Source organism: Semicossyphus pulcher, unplaced genomic scaffold (assembly GCF_022749685.1).
Source record: "Semicossyphus pulcher isolate SPU_LCO1_2020_fin unplaced genomic scaffold, fSemPul1.0.p SCAF_10, whole genome shotgun sequence".
NCBI classification, from domain to species: domain Eukaryota; kingdom Metazoa; phylum Chordata; class Actinopteri; order Labriformes; family Labridae; genus Semicossyphus; species Semicossyphus pulcher.
The window spans coordinates 22,360,067-22,386,127 of record NW_027211604.1 but is presented as its reverse complement, the minus strand read 5'-3'; the positions used below and the strand labels follow the sequence as shown (position 1 = coordinate 22,386,127).

Here is a 26,061-nt window from a genome sequence, read left to right as displayed (position 1 = left end):
GCAGCTCCGACATGCAATGATTCACTCTCATGTAGTGGAATACTGTTTGTTTTGAGTGTCTTTCTCTGCATAATGAGCCGACGTGTGCAGGAAAACATGCACCCGATGGCATGAGTAATATGTATTAGCATTGTAGCTTGTCGAGGATGCGGCTCAATCAGAATCCCAATGAAACCGAACGTACAAAAAACAACAACTCATCTGCTACGTGAGACAGGTGAAGCTGAATTCAAATTTCAATTTAGAAAAAGAAACGAACAGAGCTGCCTGGAAGTGTGGGGCTTTCTCCTGGAACACGCTTAATCAGGCTTCTGTTATGTAAAGAGATGCTTTGGTGTGTGTACAGACAAGTGTCCATCCGATCACATCCATGAGACGTTTCTAATGACAGTCGTTGTTATGGAACTCAATGCAGTAATGCAGGCAAATGTCTTCTGCACCGCAACACAGAAAATAACCATGACATATGTACAGAGCATTGGTAACGAATCCGTGTATCATTCATTCTTTTTTTTGGCCTTTTATGCCTTTATTGACAGAGAGGACAGTGGATAGTGTCAGAAGGGGAAGAGAGAGTGGGGATGACACGTGGCAGAGGGCGGGAGTTGAACCCAGGGCCGCGGCATCAAGGACTATAGCCTCTGTTATTGGCTGCCGATTTAACTGCTGAGCTAAACTGCCACAGCATCATTTATTCTTTTAATATTCAATTGAGAATCCAACATAAGAATATTTAAAAAATGAAGCATAGTGTAAGTTCAGGCAGGCCACGACGTCAAGCTCTATATTAGCTGTCAACAGCGAGCCAAGCCTATCCTCAATCAGCTGATGGCTCAGCTGACTTCCCCTGTGCCTTCTATTGGAAATTACATTGAGATATTTAAACAGCTCTAGCCCAGCTTCCTTTGCTGCTTCCTCTGCTGGCCGATTTGCAACACACCTCCACCCCAGCTCCTCCTATCATGCTGTGTCCGAAACAGCAGCTTTATTTACGAAGTCCATAAAGATTATTTTGACAAAATGATCCTGACTGAACAATGTTTTTTTCGTTATTTATTTATTAATCTGAAACAAAAAAACAAATAAAGCTCGGATCAAAAATAGGAAAAAAAAACAAAACAGGCCAAATTTGTTTTTTTATGCTTAGTTTGTCCTATTTGTGTGACCTGGAAGTTCACTCCTTCGTGTTTTGTCATGCACTGATGCAGCAGCACCTAGATCATAGAAAAGTGGCAAATGGTATGCTCCGGCATACGCCACTGCATGTTCCGGTAGTTCAGCGGCAAATGCCGATCACTGGACTGGTGTGTCGTACCCTCGGTGGTATGCTACTCGTCTTCCAATGGTATAACGGCAGGTGCCACTTGAAAGTGGAAGGCCACTATCAGATTGTCATACCAATGACCCCCATGATACATATGAAAGTGAATACTAGTGGTCTTGCTTTACGACATTTACTGCCGTTAACGTATACATTTTTTGTCTTCATTGACAACGTAAGTACAACTAAGTGATCTAAATACAGGAATGTACACTTTTATAAGGATTATAAGGTTTCCATGCTTCCATGGTAATTTAATATTTATTTCAGCAGCTGTAAGACACAGTGAAAATATCAGGAATCTGAGGTTTGAACAATTATTTCATACATATTAAATGATTTAATATAAAACACATCTTTAGTATGATGATCAAAACATCTATAATAATTTGATGAGGGCATGCGTTCCTCAGCCATTACTCCATTACAGCCTTTCATCTATAAGTGGATGTTCATCCAGCTATAGAAAGAACATGACAGCTTCGAGATGCTGTTAAGTTCATTACACACTAAACAATGTTTGTAAGAGGATTATCAACAGTGGCTCCTCAGCGTTATTTCCTACATGAGAGACACTGAACAGTTTAATGAACAGTGAGCAGGAAATACACCGACATCATAACTGAGACTTTTTGTGTTGCATGACGAATAGATTTTTGCATCATGAAATAGAACGCATTGCATTTTACTTCAGCAGAGTACATGCTGTACTTTGAGCACAACGTCTTTTTTTAATTTTAAATATATCATATCATGCATAACACTCTTGATTCAGAAAATCTAATAAATATAAAGTAGGGGAAGTTGTTTTTAAAATGTTTTTGGTTTTAAAAACATGTTCAGGAACAGTGCTGTCTGTAGTGCACTGAATATTAGGGGAGAAATTGCATCAAGGCAAAGGAAGGTGTTTTTTATACTGTATATATACTTACTAATATAGTACAGCGTTGACTGATTACCGTCCTCATGGTTTCCGATCCAGTGTGATCAGAAGAGCCTGTTTAATGTATTATTAGAAGAGCACTACTGAAGTTGCTTCATAGCAGGGCGCCAGTTTAGCTCAGCGGTTAAATTGCGTGTTCAATATACAGAGGCTCAGTCCTCGATGCAGCGGCTTCGGGTTCCCACCCTTGGCCCCTTGCATTCAAAATCTCTGATATTTCCCCCCACTGTGCGTCTAATCTGCCTGTCAATATACAAGCAATGCAAACCTGTAACTGGGTAACCTGGTTGGAGATAAAAGGTATCACAAAGATTGTGAACTGTGCTTTCTGCTTCAGGCTCTGTAAACGCTCACAGACAACGGGACGTTTGACACGTCTTTTGACGTTTCTTCCGCACAAAAAGGAGTGATCATCAGCTGCCTACTTCTGTCTGACTGTTTAAATGAGAAGCGTAATGAAAAGTAATCTTTAGATGCGGTGTCTTCATCGTTCATTCACTGTATGGATGATCTGCTGAAAACGTTTGGGATAAAAGTTATGACTAAAATGTGACTTTTTACAGACTAAAGCCCAGCTCAGATCAATGACTCTTAACGCGACAAAACAGTTTTAGAATGTTGCAGAGAAATATGCAGCGGTGTGAACTGGTTAGTTGCAGAGCGTCTGAAGCCGTTGTGTGGAGTTGCAAAAGATTTGACTTTTCAGATCTCCAAATGCAGTTTTACAGAATGATGTAGCTATTTCACTTCAGCCAATCAGGAAACCGCATATATTGGCTAAGGCACCCTGTCTCTGGCGCTGCAGAGGCCAAAGACGGCTCCAGATCCTCTCTTTCCTAACTCTCCGTCTTCGCAGTTTATTGATCAACAGCACAGAATAAACTTTATTGTTATTGTTTTGAAAAAGTGATTGCACATTTTATTATATTTCTATTTAAAAAAGTTTGATGGAGCAATTTAAAATATTTATTGCACAGCAAATTACTCAGAGAAAAGTGAAAAGAATGGTCTCAATCTTGACTTTCTTTCAGTAAAAGTTAAACTTGACCCACTTGTGACAATTTCGTTAGGGCGGGGGGGCCTGGAAATTTTTCTTTCTCCAAAGAGGGGCATGCCAGAAAAAGTTTGAGAACCACTTGGTTACAGGAAGTCACAACTACAGGCAGGAGTGTGAAGACGTAACTGTGACAGACACACACAGTACAGTAGTTACTTTGATGCCTGTGGGGAGAGTGAAATTCTCCGCTCCATACAGCCCACTTATCATTTGAAAACACGTTATACTGTGCTGTAGCTACCAACATATAATTACATAACCTCCTTCCAGCACTCTGCGAACACTTTGGTAAAAATACCAGAGCTAAGAACAGTGAAGTAACACTTTATATAACAGTGTAATGTTTATTATAGTAGAGGTTTCTGTTCCAGGTTTCACTCTGTTCTCAGGCGTAATAGTGAAACACTAAACAGGACGTCATCTGACCCAAACTGAAGTGCTGTTTGGAGAACACACAAACACAAGGGTTCCCTGGCTGTTATACTGATGTCAGGCTGTCGCTGGTTTAGGTTTACTCTTAAAAGCAAACATCAAAAATTGTTGAAAAAAAGGAACACGCGGGATAAAGAACGAAAGTGATTTCAGGCTAAAATAGCTGTTGTAAAAAAACAGGCTGTAAGGCAGAGATTTATCTCAGACAGGAAGACGAGAAACTGTCAGACATCAGCGGTCCCTGAGAACCATTTCTCTACCCATTTCAACACAGATGCAGCAGCTAGGCTCAATTACCGAAACCCAACGAGTGACTCATAATGTACTTTTCCTTTCTTCCTTTTGTTTTTCTCTTTCACTCCTTCTCCCCTTCCCTCAGTATTTCCTCCTCCATCCATCCTTCTTTACTTCTCTCCCCCCTCATTCCTTTCATTTCTGTCTCTAACGTTATTTCTTTAATATAAATGACCATTGTCTCTTTGTCTTATTTGGGCCCCTTCTTTCCATCCACGGTTCACTTTGGCAGCTATTTTAGATTTAGTCTTATGAAGAGGTTTCTTTGGAAGAGGTGTCAAGGAAGCCATCTATGTTAAGCTGGAAAAACCATCCCTTAACAGAGGTGTTGGCCCAAGACACCACCTATCGCCCACTTACAATGCACTGTTGAAATCTCTGCCCAAACAGCTGAGATCACACTCAGGATCATGTGAGCCGAACGACCCATCAACACCAGAGGGTACTAACGACTCTCAGTGATACTGGGTCAACAGCTCAGGTTAACGACTCACCCTTGAGCTTATATTTCTAGCTCCGTCCAGCAGTCAGTTTAGATCTGAAGAAGCCTTTTGGTAAGAGTTGAAACGTCTTCAAGAACTTCAACCAAGTCCAGTTACCTTTTGGATTAAGTTTAGAACATCCTTTCTTTAATTATGTCCTGACCATGTTCTCCACAGGTAATACAGATCCTCAGCTGAGGTTATATGTGTATGTAAACTCTTGGAACGTTACGCATGTAAAGACACAGAATGAAGCTGTGCAGTTACAGTAGCACATGCTCCACATTCCTCTCTTGCCTTATTAGCAGCTGCAGTGTTGATATTTACAGTAAAAAACTTTTTATATATTCATCATCGCTTCTCATTTAAACAGTCTGACTGAAGCAGACAGCTGGTGATCGCTCTTTTTGTGTGGAAGAAGCGTGAAATGACGCGTCCCCGCCCGCTATGCACATTTCCAACCCTCCCCCTCCGTCGTGAAAACAAAACACGTCTCTGCCATCGTTTAGTGGCAGCTTGTTGAAACTTAGCTAGCTTGAAGTTTAGTAATTAGCAGTAGTAACGTTAATGTTTGTAGTCAGTAGTGAGTTTACAAAAATGACGATGGCGGTTACAGCTTGCTCACGCATCGCCAAAGTGGTTGCCATAGGTTACACATAATGATATGCATAGCGTCACCCCGTCCATTAACGGGATTGGCTCCTTAGGTTTGTGACGTCTCAAACCTGCCAATCTGAAAACGTGTTGTTCAGCCTGTCCTTGGTACACTGCAGTTTAAAAGCAGACAGGCCCAGCCATGGAGATGACTGCTGATGTTGTCCCTGATACGTCTCATAGCACATGAACAACACCACATGGAGATGTCTACAATGTTAAACACTTGGTTTTCACTGGAGGGGGTCTTTTAATAAAGCCTGAGTATGTTGAACTTACTTCATAGTAAAGCCCGTTTTGTGTGGATGCCACCATGTTGTTGTCAAGCTGCCGTTTTGGGACATCATCACCTGTATGGCTTTGTCGGATTCAGGGGGATCTTCACGCCCCTTAACCGTTTCAGCCAGTTACAGGAATGCTGTCTTTATGTTTAGTTTATTCTACTTTGTTTTTATTTTACTTATTCCTATTCACTTTCATTTTTTCTTTTCCATCAAACGTTTAACGTCATTTGTAATTTCATACGTCTGTTTTCCTTTCCCTTCCCTTCTGTTCCTTTCACTTTTTCCAACCTTCTTTCCAACTATTTCATTATTTTTTATTTCCACTCTTCTCTCCTTTTTTCTTCACCCTTTGTTCCTTTTATTACCTCTCCCGTTTTCTTTTCTTTTCAGCCATTTCTTTCTGCTTCCTTTTTTCAGTCTTTCCTTATATTTTACCATCTTTTACAGTTTTCTCTCTGCCTCCCCCCCCATACTTTTCTTCGTTCCTTTCTTTACTTTCCTGGCACATTTCCTCCTTCCCCATCATTTTTCTCTGTCCTTGACTCGTTCCTTCCTGTTATCTCTCTATTCCTCTTCATTCTGGTCTCACACACTGCAGTGCGTCTGGGTTGAGAGTACCTGAGTGTCTTGCGGACCATATCCTCGTCGGTGATGCCGTAGTAGGTCAGGGTCTCGCTCCAGACGGGGTTGAGTGTGTTGTGCAGGGTCTTGGTTCTAAGTTTATTGGCCTGAAAGACAAAAGGAGAAATCAACAGGATTGAACATCACGATTGACTGAGTACCTGCTCCCTCCTACAGCTCCAGAGACTTCATCCCTCAGGTGTCAGGGTTATATTGAAGTGCTGCCAGAATTATATAAACGCCCTGAAAGTGTACAGAGGCTCTGCGCCCTGGTGAAAATTTGTCAATGCATTGACGTCTGGCTGCACGCACGCAAACACGAGCGCGCTGCTGCATATTGAACACTGTGGGGAATGAAAAATAAACAGCAGAATGCATTTACATGAAGTGACAGACTTTGATTAGGCCTGTGCATGCAAGGGAGTGAATGATGTTGAATAAACTGTTAGAAGATGGTTACAATGAGTCTGTTCCGGTTCAGGCTGTTCCTGTCTCTTCTGCACAAAACTTTTAGAGGGAAAGGATGTTCCTGTTCGGCCTCAAAAATATCACAACCTTACACTTGATCCACACAATTCAACAATACAGGAACAGTATCATTTTTAAAGTCTTAACAGATGTTGAAAAAGTGAGAGACCCCACACACGACGACAAATAACTCACAAAACTGGAAATCTCGCAAAATCTCTCGCAGTCAAATGAGACTTTAAAGTAAACAAACATGGCGGATGACGGGCAGGAAGAATTGGCGATGATTGCAGCTTGGCAATCGTTCTGTTCTACGTGACGATCCACAGAGTGCGTTCTCGGGTGTCCTTGGGGTTCCCCCCACACAACAGGATGTCGGATTGTAAATATTATGATGATATTTATGATTTAAAATCCGTGCGGCCACGACGTTCTTCCGAGCAGATTGGGGGAAGTAAAATCACTCACTCACACCTCAGGAAAATTTGGCAAGAAAATCGGGAATCAGGCCCAAAATCAGTGATTTTCTCGTAGTGTTCGCCCCGCATTAGCTTAGTTCACTAGAAAGACTGGAAGCAGGGGATGACGGTTAGCCTGGCTCTGTCAAACACCTCTAAAAGCTGTTTGATTTGCATTTTAAAATGTATTTTTGTGGACGAGCAACAGTTTATTATTATTTGTGATCTCTTTAGCAATCATAGGTTAATCACATCCTAACTCCAGCTCAAAGACTGACATCGACTGTCACAGTCTTAAACCAAACAATATGTCAATGTCTCTCTTAAACGAAAGCAAGTGAGGTGATACGAGAAATGTAACTGTCAATTATGGAAATTTTAAAGTCTGTTTGTCTCGGCAAACTTCATGAATGTGAAAAGTTGTATGATGTCTTCTTTTGCCTCCACATGTACCTCTGTGAAGTCTGATAAATGTCCTCAAGTGATGTCACTTGAGTCAGCAGTGTTTGTGTTCATCTGAAAAAGAACAAAACTCGGGGGCTGTGGAGTTACAAAGAACAGAGCTTAGTGAGACCTCTGTGGCCTCGTACTCATCTCTGCTGCAGGCTAGCGGCTTCAGGCTACATTTACTGCTACTAGCGTAAATCTCTGAATGAACTGTTAGCAGATGAGAGGTATTGTGGGACATGTAGGAACCAGAAGAAATGTGGGATGAGGAAGATTTTGGTTCTATTGAACCCTTTGTAAAAAACTGTGGTTGTGAGTCTACTTGTGTTAAAAGAAAGTGATACTACATCTTTCAAAAATAACCAAATCTGAAACTAAATTAAACGTAATGATCATATTTGATAACTATTTGACATTCAGGAAAAGTCCTTGTGAAGTTTATGCAGTTCATGTTTAACAGAGGGAATGTTGTGTTACTGGGTGTATCAGACAAAAAGTCAGTGTGCGGCCTGATTATCCAAAGTTGCTTCAGTTAATATGAGCGCAGACTTCAGACTGTGACACAGAACTTTCACTGACTAAGTAACTGCGTGCGGGGGAAACCCTGCGAGCAGAACAGTAAACACGACATGGTGAGGGTGATGACTCTGTGCAGTGAGTCAGGGCTGAGGACATGTGATTCTGCTGAATTCAATCAATTAGCTGTGTGATTATTTGCAGGTCTGATGGCGGGGTTCCACATAATAAGCCTCTCGCTGATTGTTTCTGCCTCAATCAGCGGCTGATTCCCACAGGAAGCCTGTTGACGCACACACGCAAACAGGCAGCATTCAAAATGATGTTTTAAAGGCTGATAACTTTGTGTATAAAAATGCAAATAACATTTTCATTCTGTAACTTAATTAAATGATTAGGTTAATTATTCACTTCCTTCCTCGGTTCTTTCTTTCCTAAATTAAAAGTTTTTGCTGCTTTTTGATCTCGTCATAGTAAAATGTTTCTGAAAAAACATCGACAGTCGTGCAGAACAAGGCATGTTGATAAGATTAATGGAAAAGTTGTGTACTACAGTTTATATTTGTGACAGAATTAATTCAGGTCGGGCGTGATGTTGGCTGAGTCTAAAATCCAGCCATCCATTTTCTTCTGTTTATCCGGGGTCGGGTCGCAGTGGCAGCATAGCTAAGCAAGTTAGCCCAGACATCCCTCTCCTGAGCAACGTTTTCCAGCTCCTCCTGGGGGATCCCAAAGTGTTTTCAGGCCAGGTGGGATATATAATCCCCCTGGGTCAGCCTGGGGTCTCCTCCCAGTTGGACATGCCCGGGGGGCATCCTAATCAGATGCCCGAACGACCTCAACTGGCTCCTTTTGGTGCAGGAGTAGCGGCTCTACTCCGAGCTCCCTCCGGATGTCTGAGCTCCTTACACTATCTGTAAGACTGAGCTCCGCCATCCTTTGGAGGAAACTTGTTGCGGCTGCTTATATCCGCCATCTCATTCTTTTAGTATCAAACCTTTAAGGGTCAGCTCGACCACGATGGTACAACACATGCATTACTGCTGATGCTGCACCATGCATGCTTAATGTTTTAATGTCTCTCGTTCAAATTGGACAGAAGATCCGTTGCATGTCGTCCCCTCTGTCTCAGTGTCTAAATTTTCTGTTAAGGTAAAAAATGCCAACATCTGAGCAGGATAATGTTGATTTTTTTATCATTCAGTTGATTAAGCTCTGGGCATCTGTGGAAATATTGTCTGAATGCCCCCACCTCAACCAGTCCAGACCTCTGAATCACTGTTCAGTGATTCAAACAGGTCTTTTTTTTGCTTATTGGCTGATCCTCACATTTGAAAAGGACCATCAACCATTAAATAGAATATTAATCAGAGCATTGTAGGTGGGATTAAAAATAATGTTACAAGCTTGTATAACCACAAATTAGCTGCTGCTGTATGGTGAGTTGATACTATTTTGTAGTTGTAAATCTGTGTGCTTGGTCTGTGTTTACTGAAAGATATTGAGTTTAAGAAGAAACAAACAAAAAGAGAGGGTAATCCAATAAAACTGCTTTTTATGTTTTTATTCGTATCTCCTATTTTCTTTATCTTATTCCTTTTACTTATTTTTATTTTTGTTCTGTGTTAATTGTTCTGCACCAAAATCACCAAAACAAATTCCTTGTTTGTGTAAACCTACTTGGCAATAAACCCCGATTCTGATTCTGAAAGTTATAAAGGCATAAATATCAACTCTTAAATAAGCGTATTTCTTAAAACTGAAAAACTTACAGTATAAGTCCTATAGCTACCACAACGGCATACTGTGTTAACCTAGAAAATCTACAAAACTGTAAAGTAAGAAGGCAAAAAAACCCATAAATACCTCTTCCCCTGAACCGATAAGAAGCACAGCACCCTGCTCCAGAGCCATTTTATTTTGTACCTTTACTTATAGAAGAAGTTGAGGCACATAAATCTTTCCCGGGCTGTAAGATTAGATGTCAGATAAAATCTGTCATATAGTCTGCTGAGATAACCGCTTTCAGATAATCTGTGTTTTCAAATGTGTGCACTTTTGCTGAAAACGGTTGTCTCCTTAACTATTATGCGTGAATGGTAAATGTCGTACTTCTATCCTAATTAATTCAAATTAAGATATTCACTTCAGAATAAGACCTCAAAACCGACCGTGGCGTGAGCTGCACCCTCGCTCCCAGAACGTGTATGTGCAAAATACGGTGATCAAAAAGGAAAATCAGGTCACTGCACGAGCCAATCACTGACAAGTATTGCTCGGGTGAATGTTGGAAGATTCTTTGAAGACGCATGGCAACAAGAAGCGGCGCAAACTAACATTAAAGTACGTGGTAGTGTACTTGTTTAATCAGCCACTTCATTTCTGTCTGAAGCGGTGTTCACGTCCATCATGAAGGTCAGTGTGATGAAACCGTTTGGGGGGGCACTGTGATTATTTCAACCCCCCCGCTGTGCAGTTAGTTAAGTGGATTGTTGGCAGGATGGCAGGAAGCGGAGGGAGTGATGAGTTGAATCACAATGTTGTCAGATGACGGTCACTGGTGGGCCGGGAAGTCGATAAATCGACCTGAAGTCATGACTCAACAGGTATTTAATTAGAGAGTAACAAAGCCCTGACTGAATCAGATCCTTTAAACGACATAATGACAGGCCTCTGGTTTTAACTGTGTTGATGAAAGTTGTGAATTAAATATAAAAACAGTGAACCTGCAGTACAGAGGGAGTTTCCTCTGCGACACCAGTGATCAGCGAGCGTTCAAGGGGAAATCATTCACCTCCACCACCTGCTCACAGACGGAGGGCTGCGCTACAAATGAGCAGCCCGCGTCACAAGTCATTTCAGCTGCCAAGGCTCAAAAGGTTCCCTCTCAAGCCAATTATTGCAGCATTTTGGCTTCAGGGTCTCTGCTTCGGTTTAAAAGGCCCCCCACACTCGAAGGAGGAACACAGGCTCATGTACGAGGGACTGTCATCAGGCTGCAGGTGCACACACTGAAGATTTAGGCTGCTCAGGAACTCTGTTTTAATCACAACGAGCCCTTCTTAAGAATCTGTCACTCTGTAACTCGTGTACTGAAGCAATATCACACAAGAGGGCGTGATGATGTTCTGAATATCATCACGGCTGTGATTCGGTCGCAGATAATCACAGCCTTGATGATATTCAGAACAACATTATGACGTGATATTGCTTTTCTAAAACAGCGATACAAGCGGTAAATAGCAGTAAACAGTAACAATCAACAACAGATTATTTTTTACCACCAACTCAACAAGTTCCACAGCTTAACTGAAATTGGACTTTTGTTGCTAAGCAACACAAACATTCTCCTGCACTCTGTGTCTAGAGGTAACCACAGATCAGCTGTTTTTTTAATCATGTACATTTATCTGTAGCTGTGTCCAGATCCAGGAGCTGCAGCTTCGAAGGCCGTATTTGAAGGCCATATTTGTAGGCCGATTGCGTCACAGCGGCGCGTCGAAGGCTGCCCCATTTCGAAGGCCCCTTCAGATGCGGCCGACAGATGCCTCCTTCGTTTCCCGGGCCGCGAAGGATGCACCCGATGGATCCTGGCCCAACGTATCCTGAGATGCATTGCGCGCCAATTCAAAAAATATGGTGGACTCGCGGCCGAAAGAGTAAACTTTTAAATGGAAAAGTTTTTGGTTTCAACTCAATCGAATAGCTAAAGTTACACATTTGTTGTTTACAAAAACGAAAGGGCCCTTCAAAGTTAAGTTATGTGACGTTAGGTATGCTAGCTAGTTAGCCCGCTATCTACCTGTTGCTAGGCGACAGGAGTGTCATTTGGTGACACAAGGGTAAGGGCAGGAACAGCTGGTGATGCAAACAGGAAATGCTCTGTAGACCAGACCGTCTCATTACAGTTCAGCTTTAACGGTTCTACGCAGGTTATGAATGACTGATCCTCCGTAGACCACCTCCTTCAAAGGATGCAGCCCCTGGATTGGGGCACAGCTTGTTTGTTTTAATGTATCATCAACCAGGGAAATAAGAGTCTGCTGTGTGATTCAGAGGTTCCAGCTTGATCAATATAGACACACACGCTGATGTAATGTTAATTAACAGTATTCAGAACACCTGGCTGAGGCGGAGTGATACACAGAGTGAAAAGTCCCAGCGTTCTCTATATCAGCACTCATGGAATGCCTCTTGTCCAATCAGACTATTTGTTCGGAACTAATTGTTGTACAAATATTCGTTAATCTTGTTAATCTGGTTGCAGCTGCGTGTGTGAAAGGGACTATAATTCACACCTTGGTTCCTGCCTTCAGTGGTGTGTTTGAAGTATTAATTTTGGGTATGAAACTTTTCATTTTGCCCAATATGAAAAAACATGGATGTAAAGATAAAGCTTTTCTGGGGTATATTGGAACTTAAAAGCGAACGTGAATGTGCTTTTATTGTGGTTTATTTAACACAATCTCACATCTCCCAACTTGTCAAACACAGCAGCTTGATCAGTGGCCCTAAGCTTCAAAGTAAGATGATCAAGGTACAGCTCTGTCTTTAGTTTGGAACATGCAGGTAGCGATAATGAATGAGCAGATAACAAAGACAAACATTTCATGTTTTTAGACTTTTTAAAAGAAAACAATTATTAACATTTATATGTTACTGCGAAAATGCTGCAGTTTGTTGAGGTTTAGGCGCCAAAACTAATTTGGTTGATTTAAGTTGATGAAATACGCGTTTTCCATCAGCCAGCAGTGGTTGGTCTGCCAGAGAGGGTAGGCGGAGCTAAGCAGCTGCTTTTCCGGTCTCTGCAAGTGTTGAGAGTAAACAGTAATCTACTATGGCTGAACAAACAAAGAAAAGATCGATGACTACAGATACAACTTCAACAATAAGTGAAAATCCGAAGAAAAAGAAACAAATTTGACGCTCAGATGAAGGCAAACAGTCTGAAAATGAGAGCGACCGTCAGCCAGGGAAATTAGGAGTTACAACCATAGCAAAGGGAGCCAACTGTAGACGTCTGGTTAAATTGGGAAGTGTGCTCCAGCTATTACCGTTGGTTGCCATAAGGTGCCGCCAAAGAGAACAAAACTGAAATCTTCAAGATTAGATCTTTAAGCCACTGACCAAGCCGGATCAATTGGGAGCGAAACCTGGTTATGGATTATTACATAACACTGTCATGGCTCCCTCCGTGCCCCCAGTTATTCCTCCCTGTTTTCCCCTGTCTGTCTGTGTCTGAGTGTGTGTGGGCGTGGCTTCCTCCAGTGACATTCTCCTGCTCCCTCCTGATTGCTGCTCATGCAAAACACCTGCTCAAACCTGCACACCTGCCCTCCATCTACTCATCAGCCCACCATTATATCTAACCTGGTTCTCCATCCACTCATCACCAGATCGTTGTTTCAGCTAATTTGGTAGACTTCGTCTCAGGCCTTTCAGTGATTATTGTTAACTGATGAAGTTTTTGACTCTGGTTTCTCATCGAGTGTGCCATAGGTTTACCACACTTCCAATCTGCCTTAACCTGCCAGTTGGATCCTTAACTCCTCACCTTGCCCCGCTCCACCAGCCACACTCACACCCTCGTCTCGCCTGCCATACCACCTTTTCCCTCTGCAACCTTTTGGACAACATCCACCTAATCTCCATCTCCCTTTTCCTGCAATGAACCTCATTACTATCCCAAAACCTCTGAGTCTGTGGTCTGCATCTGGTTTACACAACACAGTACACAATGTAAACTGATTGATTAAAGCCCTATTCGCACGGGACTAGTAACAATAAGGTTTAAAAAAACAAATCTTAACAGTTAAATAGTCCTTTAACAGCTACTAAATGTCCCACTCCTGCCTGGATTCCCTGTTAATCAGCATTTAGTCAAACAATAGAGCTATGACTCATAAATCTCCATCAGTTTTCGTCAGTTAAATCTGGAAAATCAGAGGCATTGCATCGCGTTTGATTGTGGTCTCAGAGGAGAAAAAACTGATCTGTCTCTGCAGCCGAGCGTGAAACTTCACTTCTGATTAGAGTGCAGGCAGAACTTATGACCTCTTTAGTGGCTCTTAATGAGGCTCTTAGACCGAGCCTAATGATTATTTGGAGAGCAAGCTGAGAGAATATCAGAGCGGGGAGAAGGTGACGGCATCTCGTTTCACTGGCAGGAATATCCAAAGGCCTCTGTGAGGTCTGAGGCAGGAGACAAATCCCTGAGACCACATGCCCTCGTGGAGAGTTTTATTTCACTTACAAGTCAAATAATCCATGACACCTCCGATAAAAACAGGCCCGCTCTGCTGCTGTGGAAAGCAAACTGAAAGAGTGGTTGACATTAGCAGTGTAAGCCACCATAGCGGGACACATAAAGAATAGAAAACTAATACGAGCGTAAACCAATCACAGGAAAACGATGCAGCAGCTTTCACGCTATGTGGGTAACAAATGATGTTAAGCAAGTTCAGTTTAGAAACCAGACTTTTCCAGAGGAGCAAAAAGTTGTGTATTGTTCAGGAAGTTTTAAAGTTAATTTAATCTGCTTGGATTAAATTGCACTGAAACAAAATCATCCGGAGATGTGAGCGCCAGCATCCATTCACAGACGATGTACAGTAGCACTTTATCAGCAGGGACAGAGAGCGGGTGGGAGCAGCAGATGGCAGGGGGAGAAGCCAAACTCAGTGGAGTGGAACACAAAAAGTCTGCTTCTTTAGCCTCTTTCAGCCTTAGAACTATGTGATGAATGATACGATTAAAGCCTATCAATAATGAGAGATGTTGCCAGGTAATGATATGCATACTGCAGCCAAGTCAGGGACAAAGCACCTTGTTAAAGTTATCAGTACAAAAGCTTTGACCTGTTATTATTGCATGCAGTGGGAAGCGTATGCATGTAAAGGTAGTATGTCATCAGATTTGCCTGTGCCATATTGCACATTACAGCTACCGGAACAAAAAAAAATTGCATTTTTTTTCTCTTTGGTTTGTGCGATGTTTGACGCACTTCCTTTGAACTGTAAATCCAGCCTATAATTTAATGTTGTTACCAGGTAGCAGAGAGAATTGCAAAAGGAAAGCAAGGCTTTAAAGGGAACCAGTCTGAACAAGAGAAAGCTAAAGACCCAGCTCCTTCATGAACACCTCCGCATGATGATGTCGATGACAAAGATATTGATGATGGTAATGTTGAGGAGGTTGTTTAGCTGTTCATTAGGATACTCATGATGGCGATGATATTGACGAAGGTTGGTGATGTTGCTGATGATGATAAAATAAAATAAAAATAATTAAAAATAGGCTTATATGGACCCTGCATTGCCTCTATGCACTGCCTGTTGGCACCTGTGACCTTTGAACTTAAATACGCTTTTACTCCTGTTATGATCATTGCTTGTGCTGCATTAACTTGACTCTTCTCCATTCAGTCTGCAGAGTCCTTTCACCTTTAAGAAGAAGCTAAAGCCCCAGCTCTTTATGAACACCTCTGACCTTAATGATATTGATGCTATTGATGATGACGACATCGAGGATGTAGTTTATGCTGACTAGGATTTTCATGACGATGATGATGACTATACTGATCTTGTTGATGTTGCTGATGATTATAATAAAAAAAAAAAAAAACGCCCTATACACTGCCTGTTGGCACCAGTGTCCAATCGCACTTGAAGCTGTTTGTTGGCACTTACTGACTTCGTTCCCTCCGGTCTTGATCGTTGCTTGTGTTGTATTAACTCTCAGATATAAGTCGCTTTGGACAAAAGCGTCTGCTAAATGAAATTCTAACATTGCAACAATGTAAACACTAATGGTGTCAATGGTTCTATAGTTATCATATTGTGAAATAAACATTTTCTTTGTAATCATAAATTAAAGCAGTTGCCCCTGCGGTTGCACAACAACTTATTTATGTACCAATCAGGACTCAGAACATACCTAGCCCATGAAGCAAAGATGATAAAGATTGACAACTTAGATTTTGAGTTTTTCGCTGGTTATGAAACAGACTGAAATTAATTCTGATGACTCTGTATGAACTACAAACGCAAACCAGACCATCAGCGACAAGATTGATTATTTCTATATAGTTATTTTTAATGCCTGAAGCAGCAGGTGGGGGGGGGGGTTGGTGTCAGACGAAGTGATTAACTGCTTGCTGCCTTTGTTTACATTTTCCAGTGCGAAAATTTAAAGTGAGTGATACATGTGACTGTTAAAGAAAGCAGGATGAGATTTTTTGTTTAAAACCACCACTTAAGCATGTAGAGGACAAAATCAGCAAAGAGATAAGAGGTTTGTCCACAGGGGGCGCCAAAATCAACACAAACCTTCCTCCTCACAGGAGCTTTAAATGCACCGTTATGTTGGCCTGATGGTAAGAAATCTGTCAAACTCATTGAGATGATAAAAGTCAAGGTCACAGTGTCAAGGAATAATATCCGGCACAGCACCAGAGAACTCTGTGTGTCTACAACACAAAGTAACAGAGCACACGTCACAGATATTCTTTACATTCTTGTAATTTGAGTCTTGAAGACACTTGTCTGACTTTCCTATTTGCTCATGGTCAAGCAAACTTTTTTTTTGACAAATAGTCACAGAAGGATTTGTGTCAGAGCAGAAGATTACTTACAGGTGTCAGTGTAAGTTTGGGGACTATGTATAAAAGGCAGACTCAAGAAAGCTCCTGTGCGGATTCAGCCAGAGCACTTCTTGAGCCTGGTTTGTTTTCCAGAAATTACCACGACACTCTGCCTCTGCATGCGCGTAAAGAAACAGCTCTAATAAGCTTTCAATTTCAGCTTCAGCATGTTTATAAGTGAGCTTCAGAGTTGCTGGGTGTTTTGTTTCACATTAGATATATGTGTTCATGTTGTTATAAGACAGATTTATGTCTGATTCAATGATGGTTAAACAATCAGTGACTCATAGTTATTGAAAGGTGGTTATTCTAACAGCCACAACGCTGCGAAGGAAGTAGCAATTATCTTGTAAGAAAGTAAATAAAATTTCCCTCAAGAACAAACACAGAGATGATTCACGGCTGACGCCAATGTGTCATTTACCATCACAGTATTTTTAGCCGCGTGTTGTGTAGGCTACATGATATTTTTAACACATTTTTAAGCTCTTGTTTATCTCTGCAGAACGGAGAGCACACAGCTCTAACAGCACTCTGCGGTTACAGTGCACTAATTCTGCTAGAACAGTTAAACCAGTTGAATCCTCCTCAGGGAGCGATGGATCTACGCAACAGTCTGGTCGCTAGTTGTTGATGAATCTTCTGGCTGAAATCTGTTGCTTGGTTAATATCACAGCTGATATCTACAGGTGGTGGATTTCTCCTGTAAGTCTCCTGATTAAAGGGGAAGAGCTGCTTGATTTAGACCATCAGCAGGCAGACTGTTGATCTGCTTTACGGCCTTTTCCATGTGCTGTGTGTGACAATTACTACGCTACTGTTTCATTACAGTTGTCAGGCCCTGGGCTTTCTCTGTCTGTGTAGCTAATTACACATTTTCATGCAAATAATCACAGCTCTATCTGTGCTCGCTCTCTCATTAGTCCATTTTTTAATTTTCAAGAAAAGAAGTTGTGTGAAAACAAAGTGGCATCAGTGTTCCTTCACGAAGCAGTCAGTCATTTATTCCAGTCAGATATGAAGAAGATTGAAAATGTTATTAACACTGTGTTTTGTGCACCGGACAATAAAAGTCCCAACTCACTGTCTGGCTGAGCGTGCAGTGGACAGAGTCGCCTCTCTGAACAATAAAGAGATCCATATGCACAGCAGACGTGATGACTGTTTCCATCTGTCTGCAGAGATCTCACAGACTCATCCAGTTTTATTTTGAGTTCAGAGTTCAGAGATGAAGAATTCAGCCTGGACTGACTATATAGACAATGTAATAATGTACAACCCCAAGTTTAAATGGGTTGGGACACTGTGTGAAACATAAATAAAACATAATTTGATTATTTGTTAGTCCCCTTTGACGTATATTCATCTGAAAAAAGTATAAAGATTTGTGAAGTCTGCACATTTCATTTGCATTCAACACAGTGTCCCAATATGTTTTGTATTGAGGTTGTGTCTTCCCCACATACAGTGCTGAGACATACTGCTTCTGCATTCATTTTTCATGCGTTCCGATAAATTGTATTCCCAAATTTGTCCGAACCCTGTGTGGAGTCCTACTTCTCCTTTGCCGAGATAATCCATCCAGCTGACAGGTTAACAATATAAAGATGCTGATAGACCAGAATATTTTTTGAAGAGGGAGAACTTCTGGCAGTTCACAATAAATTCCTTTGAAAAATGTGCCATTTTAACACACAACACAATTCCACAGATGTCACAGATCTGCAGCTTTTGCCAAGTGCTTGCTCATTGATGGTCGGGTCTCTGTAAATAATATTAAAAAGAGATGTTTGTAACAAGGCCTTCCCTCAGGGACTGCCAATTGTTCTGACAGACACTTTTTCTGACATCCGAATAGTTAAAAAATGTTGGAATGGATGAAAGGTCCATTTGTCTCACACCCCATTACTCCCCCCAAAACAAAAACCCAATCCATCCATCATCTATACCGCTTATCCTGTTCAGGGTTGCGGGGGGGAGAAGCAGGGTACACCCTGGACTAATCGCCAGTCAAACACAAGGCTGACACACAGAGACAGACAACCTTTCAGGCTCACATTCATACCAACCGGCAATTTAGGGTCACCAGTTAACCTAACGAGCATGTCTTTGGACTGTGGGAGGAAGCTGGAGTACCCGTAGCAAACCCATGCACGGGGAGAACATGCAAACTCCACACAGAAAGGCCCCCTATGTCCAAATGGGATTCAAACCAGGAACCTTCTATCTGTGAGGCGACAGCATTACGCACCACCACGCGGCCATTATAAACCCCAATAATATGAAGAATATCCCAAATGGATTGGTTAGGCCAATGACTGTATATATAGATGGACGACACGACGCGCATTGTATGAAGGTAATGCCAAAATAGCCCCCGTGATAGGCGCTGCCTCTTGCGATGGTGATGTCACTTGGAGCCAGAGTCTGTGCAGTAGTGATCAGCGGGTGAAGCAGTTGTAGCCACTGTAGCTAACCAAAACACACTTAACTTACCAAAACAGAAACTTCACTGACTGTAGTGATTGTTTTAGTTACGTCTCCTCTCGACATTCGTCCTCTACTCTGCTAATCTGGAACAGATCGGCTGCAGGAGCCGTATTTGTCAACAGAGCTGTCAATCATCCTTTTTACAGCATCAAATAACTAATTAAAAATAAAAACTTCAACACTTGGACGTAAATCAGCATGATAATAACTAGCTATAATGACAGAAACCATGTTTGAGAAACATTTATCGGGCATGTATTTTGATTTTATAGTTTGACTCATGTCCCATCTGTTAACATGGAGGAGGCGGGCTTTATGACCTATACTGCAGCCAGTCAGCAGGGGGCACCCGAAATGTTTTGACTTCACTTTTAGGGAGCTGTCATGTCGTCCATCTTTTTATACAGTCTATGGGTTAGACATGTAGTTATGACCGTTTGGATCAGGGTGAGGGGCTGGGAATGCATTATGAGGGTAATCACATAGAGAGAGACCTCAGCGCCCTCGAATTCAGCACCATGGACAGAGTCAACAGTCACTAAACTAGCACTTGAGGAATAATGTGTTTTTTCTTGTCTAGATAACAGGTTGTTGGACAAATAGGCTTTTGGTCCTTTGGGGAATTTTTCGGACTATTGGGATTTTAGAATAATAACAATGGCATCTCAGCCTTTCCTCAGTTGCCACCTTCATGAAATCTTTCCATTTTATCTCCACAAGTGGTAACAATCAAAGAAAAGAGAACTTTTCTTTTTGTTGAATATTTGATCTATAATAAATTAACAGTGGCCTAAAGTCAAAAGGCAAGAGTGGGTACTTATCAATTAAAAAGTTCCTATCAAAGAGACAAATGAGATGAGTTTAAAAGGTTTCTGAGTAAAGGGGAGATGTGAGTCAGGTAGATGGATAATCACACAGCTTATGCCTGCAGTAAGCTGCTTTTGTGGAATGTACCCATTCACTGCTTTTATATTAGATTTGATGAGTTTAATGAAAGGATTAAATCAACCTCAAGGCCTCCTGAGAGGCGCAAGCAAATTAAAGAATTCATTGTCTCATATAAAACATCCAGTGAGTCATTCTGCATGTTGACATTGAAGATGCATTTCCATCCATGATTCATTTATCTGTTATGTGTGATCGTGAAGATGGAGAGGTAGTGATTGGGGTCTGACGTGGAAATATTTAATGGCACAACAGATCACAGGTTTCGTCTCTTCGAGTGCATAGAGAAGTGCGGTGTGTAAGTGGGCACATTAGGTCGGTCACTTAATGTTGTTTACATCCTCGAAGCCTTGCACTATAACCTCACTGTGGTGCCTCCAGAATCATGAAATAGATTATTAGCCTTCGACTCGTGTGGGTCCCTTTGTGACCCTGAGAAACCACAAGAAGGGATGAGTACAGAATAGATGTTTTCCTGAAATCTCAGTCTCAAGGGTCTTATCGACCCAAAGACAATTTAAGCAGTATCAATGAATTTAATCCACTCATAGCACTCTCTTCTTATTCTATAAACAGGCTGAGAAGACTCCAAACAACATTAAAAACTGTGTCTATAGTCTGTTTAACTCTAAGGAAGCAATTCCAGTTCTCTTTACTACTTGATATTCTGTTCTGTGCTCTTGTCACTAAATCATGACTTAAAGCAATAGTTCAACATTTTGGCACAAGATATAATCATCTTTTTGTGTGTTGTGTATTGAGATGGAGTCAATATGTGGTAAGCCTAGCTTAGCATAAAGGCTGGAGTTAGGTAGAAACAACTAGCCTGGTTTCCATTAAATATATGAGATAAAAGGTTGTTGACTAAAGACGTGCTGGTGGCTTTAATTTCCCTTTGGACTGAACCAGGGTAGCTTCAGTCTTATGCTAAGCTACACTAAACATGAAAGGCAAAGTGTATCTACAGTAAAGTCAGTACAGAACAGTACAATAAAGTAAAAAACCTTCTTAATCGTAAAAGAGGTGCAATCAGAAAAATGACAGGCACAGATTTATTGTTGATTAAAATAGCCCTCACCTTGCTGGCTCCTGGCAGTAGGTGCAACTTGACATAGGGGTCAGAAAGCCCGTTGTGGTCCATCGGCTTGAGCCCCTGAATTAAACACAGAGAAGTCATCGTGAATCATGGAGCTTAAAAACATTGTTCCTGCAACAAGTAACATCATCCCAATATCGAGGCAAGCAATTTAAAGAACACTTTTATTAGCAGCCGCTCAAATCAGCAATGTTTATTAAGGTGACTGCACGCTAAAGTTGGCAGTTGTTGGTTGCAGTCTTTAGAATGTTCCTGCCAGCTCCACACTGCCCAGACGTCAGCTGACAGGACAGACTTTTGGTGCCTACTTTTTCTTGTTTAAGTTTTTGCTTTATTTTACATAGACAAAGGTCGTGCGTATTGTTATTCCACAAGCGAGTATAGGCTAGTTGTCAAGGGAACACACTCTCAGAATGTTGAGGTTTGTTGGGAAAAGGCGCACATTGGTCCGACTTTCCATGACTCCACCAAACTGGAACAACTCCATCCAACTAACTCCAACCAACACTAACTGTCGCCACACACTGTCTGGGCAGTGTGCAGCCACAATTAGGAACCATAAGGTCAGGGGTCACTAAAACTTAAAGTTTCAATTTTTATTTAAAACAAATATCCACAGCAAACTTGGTTTGAAATCTTGTGAACTATCGTGTATGCAAAGACAATTCTATTCTAAGATTAGTTCAAAATAAAAGCTCAAGAGGAGTCCAAAAAGAAAAGGGTGTATCCTCTGGAGAACATAACATTTGATGGCAATCTGCCAATGGGGGTTTGGGGAAATTCTCACCTGATGCTTGTGATATAAGATGAAAGGTAATTGGCTAACCAACTTGTAAATATCATCATCTGGTGACTGTGAATTTTTTTTTATTTGATTTAAATTTTATTTAACCAGGAAAAGCCTCATTGAAAATAAAAATCTCTTTTACAAGAGTGTCCTGGCCAAGACAGCAGCAGCACATTTGTAATTTTACACATTGTAATTTCACAAAAACAAGTCAGCATATTCTGGGTCACGTAGCGAAAGCTATTAATTAAAGCATCTACAACCTGATGCATCTTCCTCCAATGTCTTCAATCTTCTTTTAAAAACATTTAAAGAGATCAGCTCCTTCAGACCCAAATCCTCCTGAAGCAGATTCCAAGCAGCAGGAGCAGCGTACCTGAAACACCTTTTCCCCATTTCAAGACGCACTTTTGGGGCAGATAGCAAAATGAAGCCTTGAGTGGGTCACAGAGGGAAGACTGTAGCTTCCAGCATTTTTCAGATTAATAAAATTACATAAGTCAGAGGGAAGCAAGTTAAGAATTGCCTTATAAATAAGGACATGCCGGTGATTTAGTCTACGGTCGGACAATGCAGGCCAGCCAACTCGAGCATACAGGGAGCAATGATAAGTGAGGGCCTTAAGATTTGTAATAAGCCTCAATGCTCTGTGGTATACTGTGTCCAGAGAGTGAAGGCATTGAGAAGGTGCATGTATGTATAAAAACATCACCGTAGTCAATCAATGGCATAAAAGTAGCAGCAACAAGTGTTCTTTTTGCAGCAAAGTTGCTGAATATGAAGCTTAAAAGATAGTGAATCATCATCACATTAAAACAAACTGAACAACACAAACCCTTCTCACCAACTAACCTTTAAAATTAGAGTCTGTTACTTTGCCCAAAAGTTTTCAACATTGACTAAAATTTCATTGAATTGCAAATCAATGAGTTTCAAAGAGGTAACAGAAGGTAAAAGTCAATAATACAACGACCAAATATAACAACACAATGTGGCAGCCCACTGAGCAAAGGAAACTGAAAGTGTTTGCAAAAGGAACAAACAGAAGGACTGAACTGGAAAACCTCAATAAAAACATCTACCAGAAAAGCACTGTGGGCACACAGCGGCTTGCTTTTCTCTGACCTCATGTGGTGTTATATTTCATGTTTCTTTCATCTGTTTTTAAAGAGGTGCATCCAGTCAGCCATTTCTTCCAATAAGCAGGGGGAACTCACAAGAGTCCAAACCAAAGCAGCAGAGGTCGGAAGATATTAGTCTCTGCTATGTGTCAGAAACACTTCTGCAGCTGATATAATGTTTTCTCCAAACCACAAGATATTCAATTTACAGCACAAAGAAACTGAGAAAAGCAGCAAATCTTAAACAAAGTTGGTGATTATTTCTCAGTTGGTCAAGCCCTCGATTTCTCAACTAAGTGTTTCAGCACAACCCTCCTTCACACGTTCAATCAGTGGCTTACAATTTACCCAGCATGTGTTGATATAGCAGAGATCCAAGACTTTGATGAAACGTACCGACAATAAAACACAGGAAACTTTGAACGAAGCAAATTGCACACATACACAGTCATCTATTGCATTTTACTGCCCTTATATCTATGTTCTTTCACTGTGGGCGGGGCTTAATTCTGCTTTTACACACATGGAGCTCAGCGGAGTGGAGAAGAGACGGAGAGATGACAGCTCCACTTGTTGCATTGCTGTGCATTAAGGCACAGGGGCACAGGTATACAAGGAGTATACTTGTGTTTTAAGTGAGTATTCAAGGAGTAGGCTATACTCGACTTCAGTATACAAGGAGTATACCACTTTATGATTGGATCTGATCAAACACAATATAAAGGAAAAATTGATCTGATTCTAAACTGTTAAAAACGGCTTGATTGGTCAGACACTGACATTTGAGATTGGGTCCTTAGCACCAGTGCAATACTAGGTTAGATTAACCCAGTAACAATGGGGTGTTTTGAGTAATCTTGGGCCATGTCCACACGTACACTGGTATTTTTCAAAACGTAGCCTTTCCTCTGCGTTTTGGCCTGTCGTCCACAAACAAACATTTTAGGTCACTGAAAAATTGATCTTTTGTTAAACTCCGGCAAAGGGTGAAGACTTTTAGAAACTCCGTTTCCATGGAGACGTGTAGATGGGGTAAACAGTGATTTTGGCTCGTGACGTCATCTTCCATTTGCCTGATATGTCCTTTGTGAGGTGTCACTGATGAGGCGACATTCTTTGCAAAATGAAGGACGTGACATAAACAGTAATGCTGAACAGGACTTTTTACATGTTTACACATATACAGTTACTCGTCTACTATATTGATGAACAAAGGTGTCGGGATAGATTTTTTCAGACTTTTGATTGGCAGCGATACTTCTTCTTCTTTGCATGACTGGGTTATATCGCCGCCTGTTGGTTTGGCATTCTCATGACAGCGTTTCTGTTGTGCTTTTGCGTTTTTGTTTGGGCAGGGATTTTTTATAACCTTGCTTGGGTGGATGAGGTTTTTTGGAAACAAAAAAGGCAAAAACTCAGTTTTCAGTAATACCCGTGTGCGTGTAGACATGGCCTTGGTGTTATTGTGATCATTTTACCCAGTAGCCATGCATAGAAAACCACCCAACTGAAGAGTTGTTTTGATCCACATCGTAATTAAAAAAAAAAACACTGTCTATTTTTAACCCAGATATTTTTTACACAGTGTTTACCGGCACTTCTTTCAAACCACACACCTCCAGTTAGTTACAAAGACTTGTTTTTTTCTCCACCAACAGAAACAACAGAACATGTTGTTTAACACATAACATACTCTATAACACATAACATACTGTTTATCACAATACACATGGCAAAGAACAGACACTACACAGAACATATAGAGGAGCCAGGGGGGTGTAAACCAGTGGGTGTAGAGTGTAGATGAGCTAATGGAACATGTAGAAAATAGAAAAGGAAGTGACGAGAATAAAGCAAACATGAGGGCCAGGAGACAGTCTGTCCTTTAGTGTTTAATGGCTTAGTTAAGCCCTGGAAGCTAGAGCAGACTTTGTGTTAAATACAGTGGTAAAGAAGGATGTAAGTGCACTCACAAAAGGTAGTTGTACTTTACTCAAGTCTTTCTGTTTTATACATCTTTATACTTTACTTTATACTTTACACTTACACTACATCTCAGAATGAAATATTTTACTCTTTAATCCACTGCAATTAGCTCCAGTCACTTTACAAATTAATATTTACAGATACCATACACATTCATGCGATCAGACAGAACGCACTTTAGCAGCTGGGGGCGACTTTTTTGTCATTGTTTCCAATGAGAGGGACGCTTTTTGCATGTTTTTCCGCTCTGTGCGCCTCGCGTTTTTGAGCAAACGCTCTGAACGCCTCGAGTTGAAAAAAGTTCAACTCAAAGCAGAAAAGCAGCCGACGTCATTGGTGTTTTTTCTGATTGTCCAGTCGGATGAAAGGAGAGGCGGGCCTTCTTTCAGTAGATAATATAACGGTTAGGTTAATGACAGCTAATGATACGCTGGTTGCCTTACCAGGTTTGGACCGCTGGTTGGACCAAACAAGCATTAATAAGGTGTCAGTTGGAGCTTTGCATTATTTTGATGACATTTGAAATAATTTTCAGGAGTTTAAGGAAAACAATCAGCAGATTAATCCATTTTAAATTGATCATTAGTTTCAGTCAGATGAAGAATAGTAAACAATGAGCACCTCAATCAACTAAAACATAACATCCTGCTTTTACATTAAGGCATTAGTAATAATACTCTAACTAGAACAGTCACAGGGATACTGAGAGATTCAGTTATAGTCATTTTATCTTGACACTTGATATCAGCCTATTTCTGGATGTATTTCCTCAAACAATAAAAACCAGAGGCTGTAAATCTTCCTCTCCGCAGTATTTTCATAATCCTACGGAAAAAGTGAAGGCTGAGGCCCTGACTGTCTGAGAGTAGACTCTTATGGCTGCTCTGTGTGGCACTCTGGTCTATTGGGGACACCATCAGTGACAAATTGTTATCTGTGCCTCTTCTACAATTGATTTCACCCTGTGTGATTGCTGAACACTGGTGCAAAATGTGGAGTCCTGATTCTCAGAGGAGAA

The 26,061-nt window shown here is 41.2% G+C and overlaps 1 protein-coding gene across 1 annotated transcript in view; it reads right to left on the bottom strand.

The window, feature by feature from the left end:
- The window catches only part of doc2b (double C2-like domains, beta), a 171,769-nt gene that overhangs the window by 31,566 nt on the left and 114,142 nt on the right, over positions 1 to 26,061 (bottom strand). Inside the window, exons 3-4 of the mRNA XM_069672896.1 lie at positions 21,132 to 21,206; positions 6,086 to 6,195 (exon numbers count right to left, since the gene is read on the bottom strand). Of these exons, the coding sequence (XP_069528997.1) occupies positions 6,086 to 6,195; positions 21,132 to 21,206 (185 nt within the window). The remainder of the gene's footprint in view (positions 1 to 6,085; positions 6,196 to 21,131; positions 21,207 to 26,061) is intronic.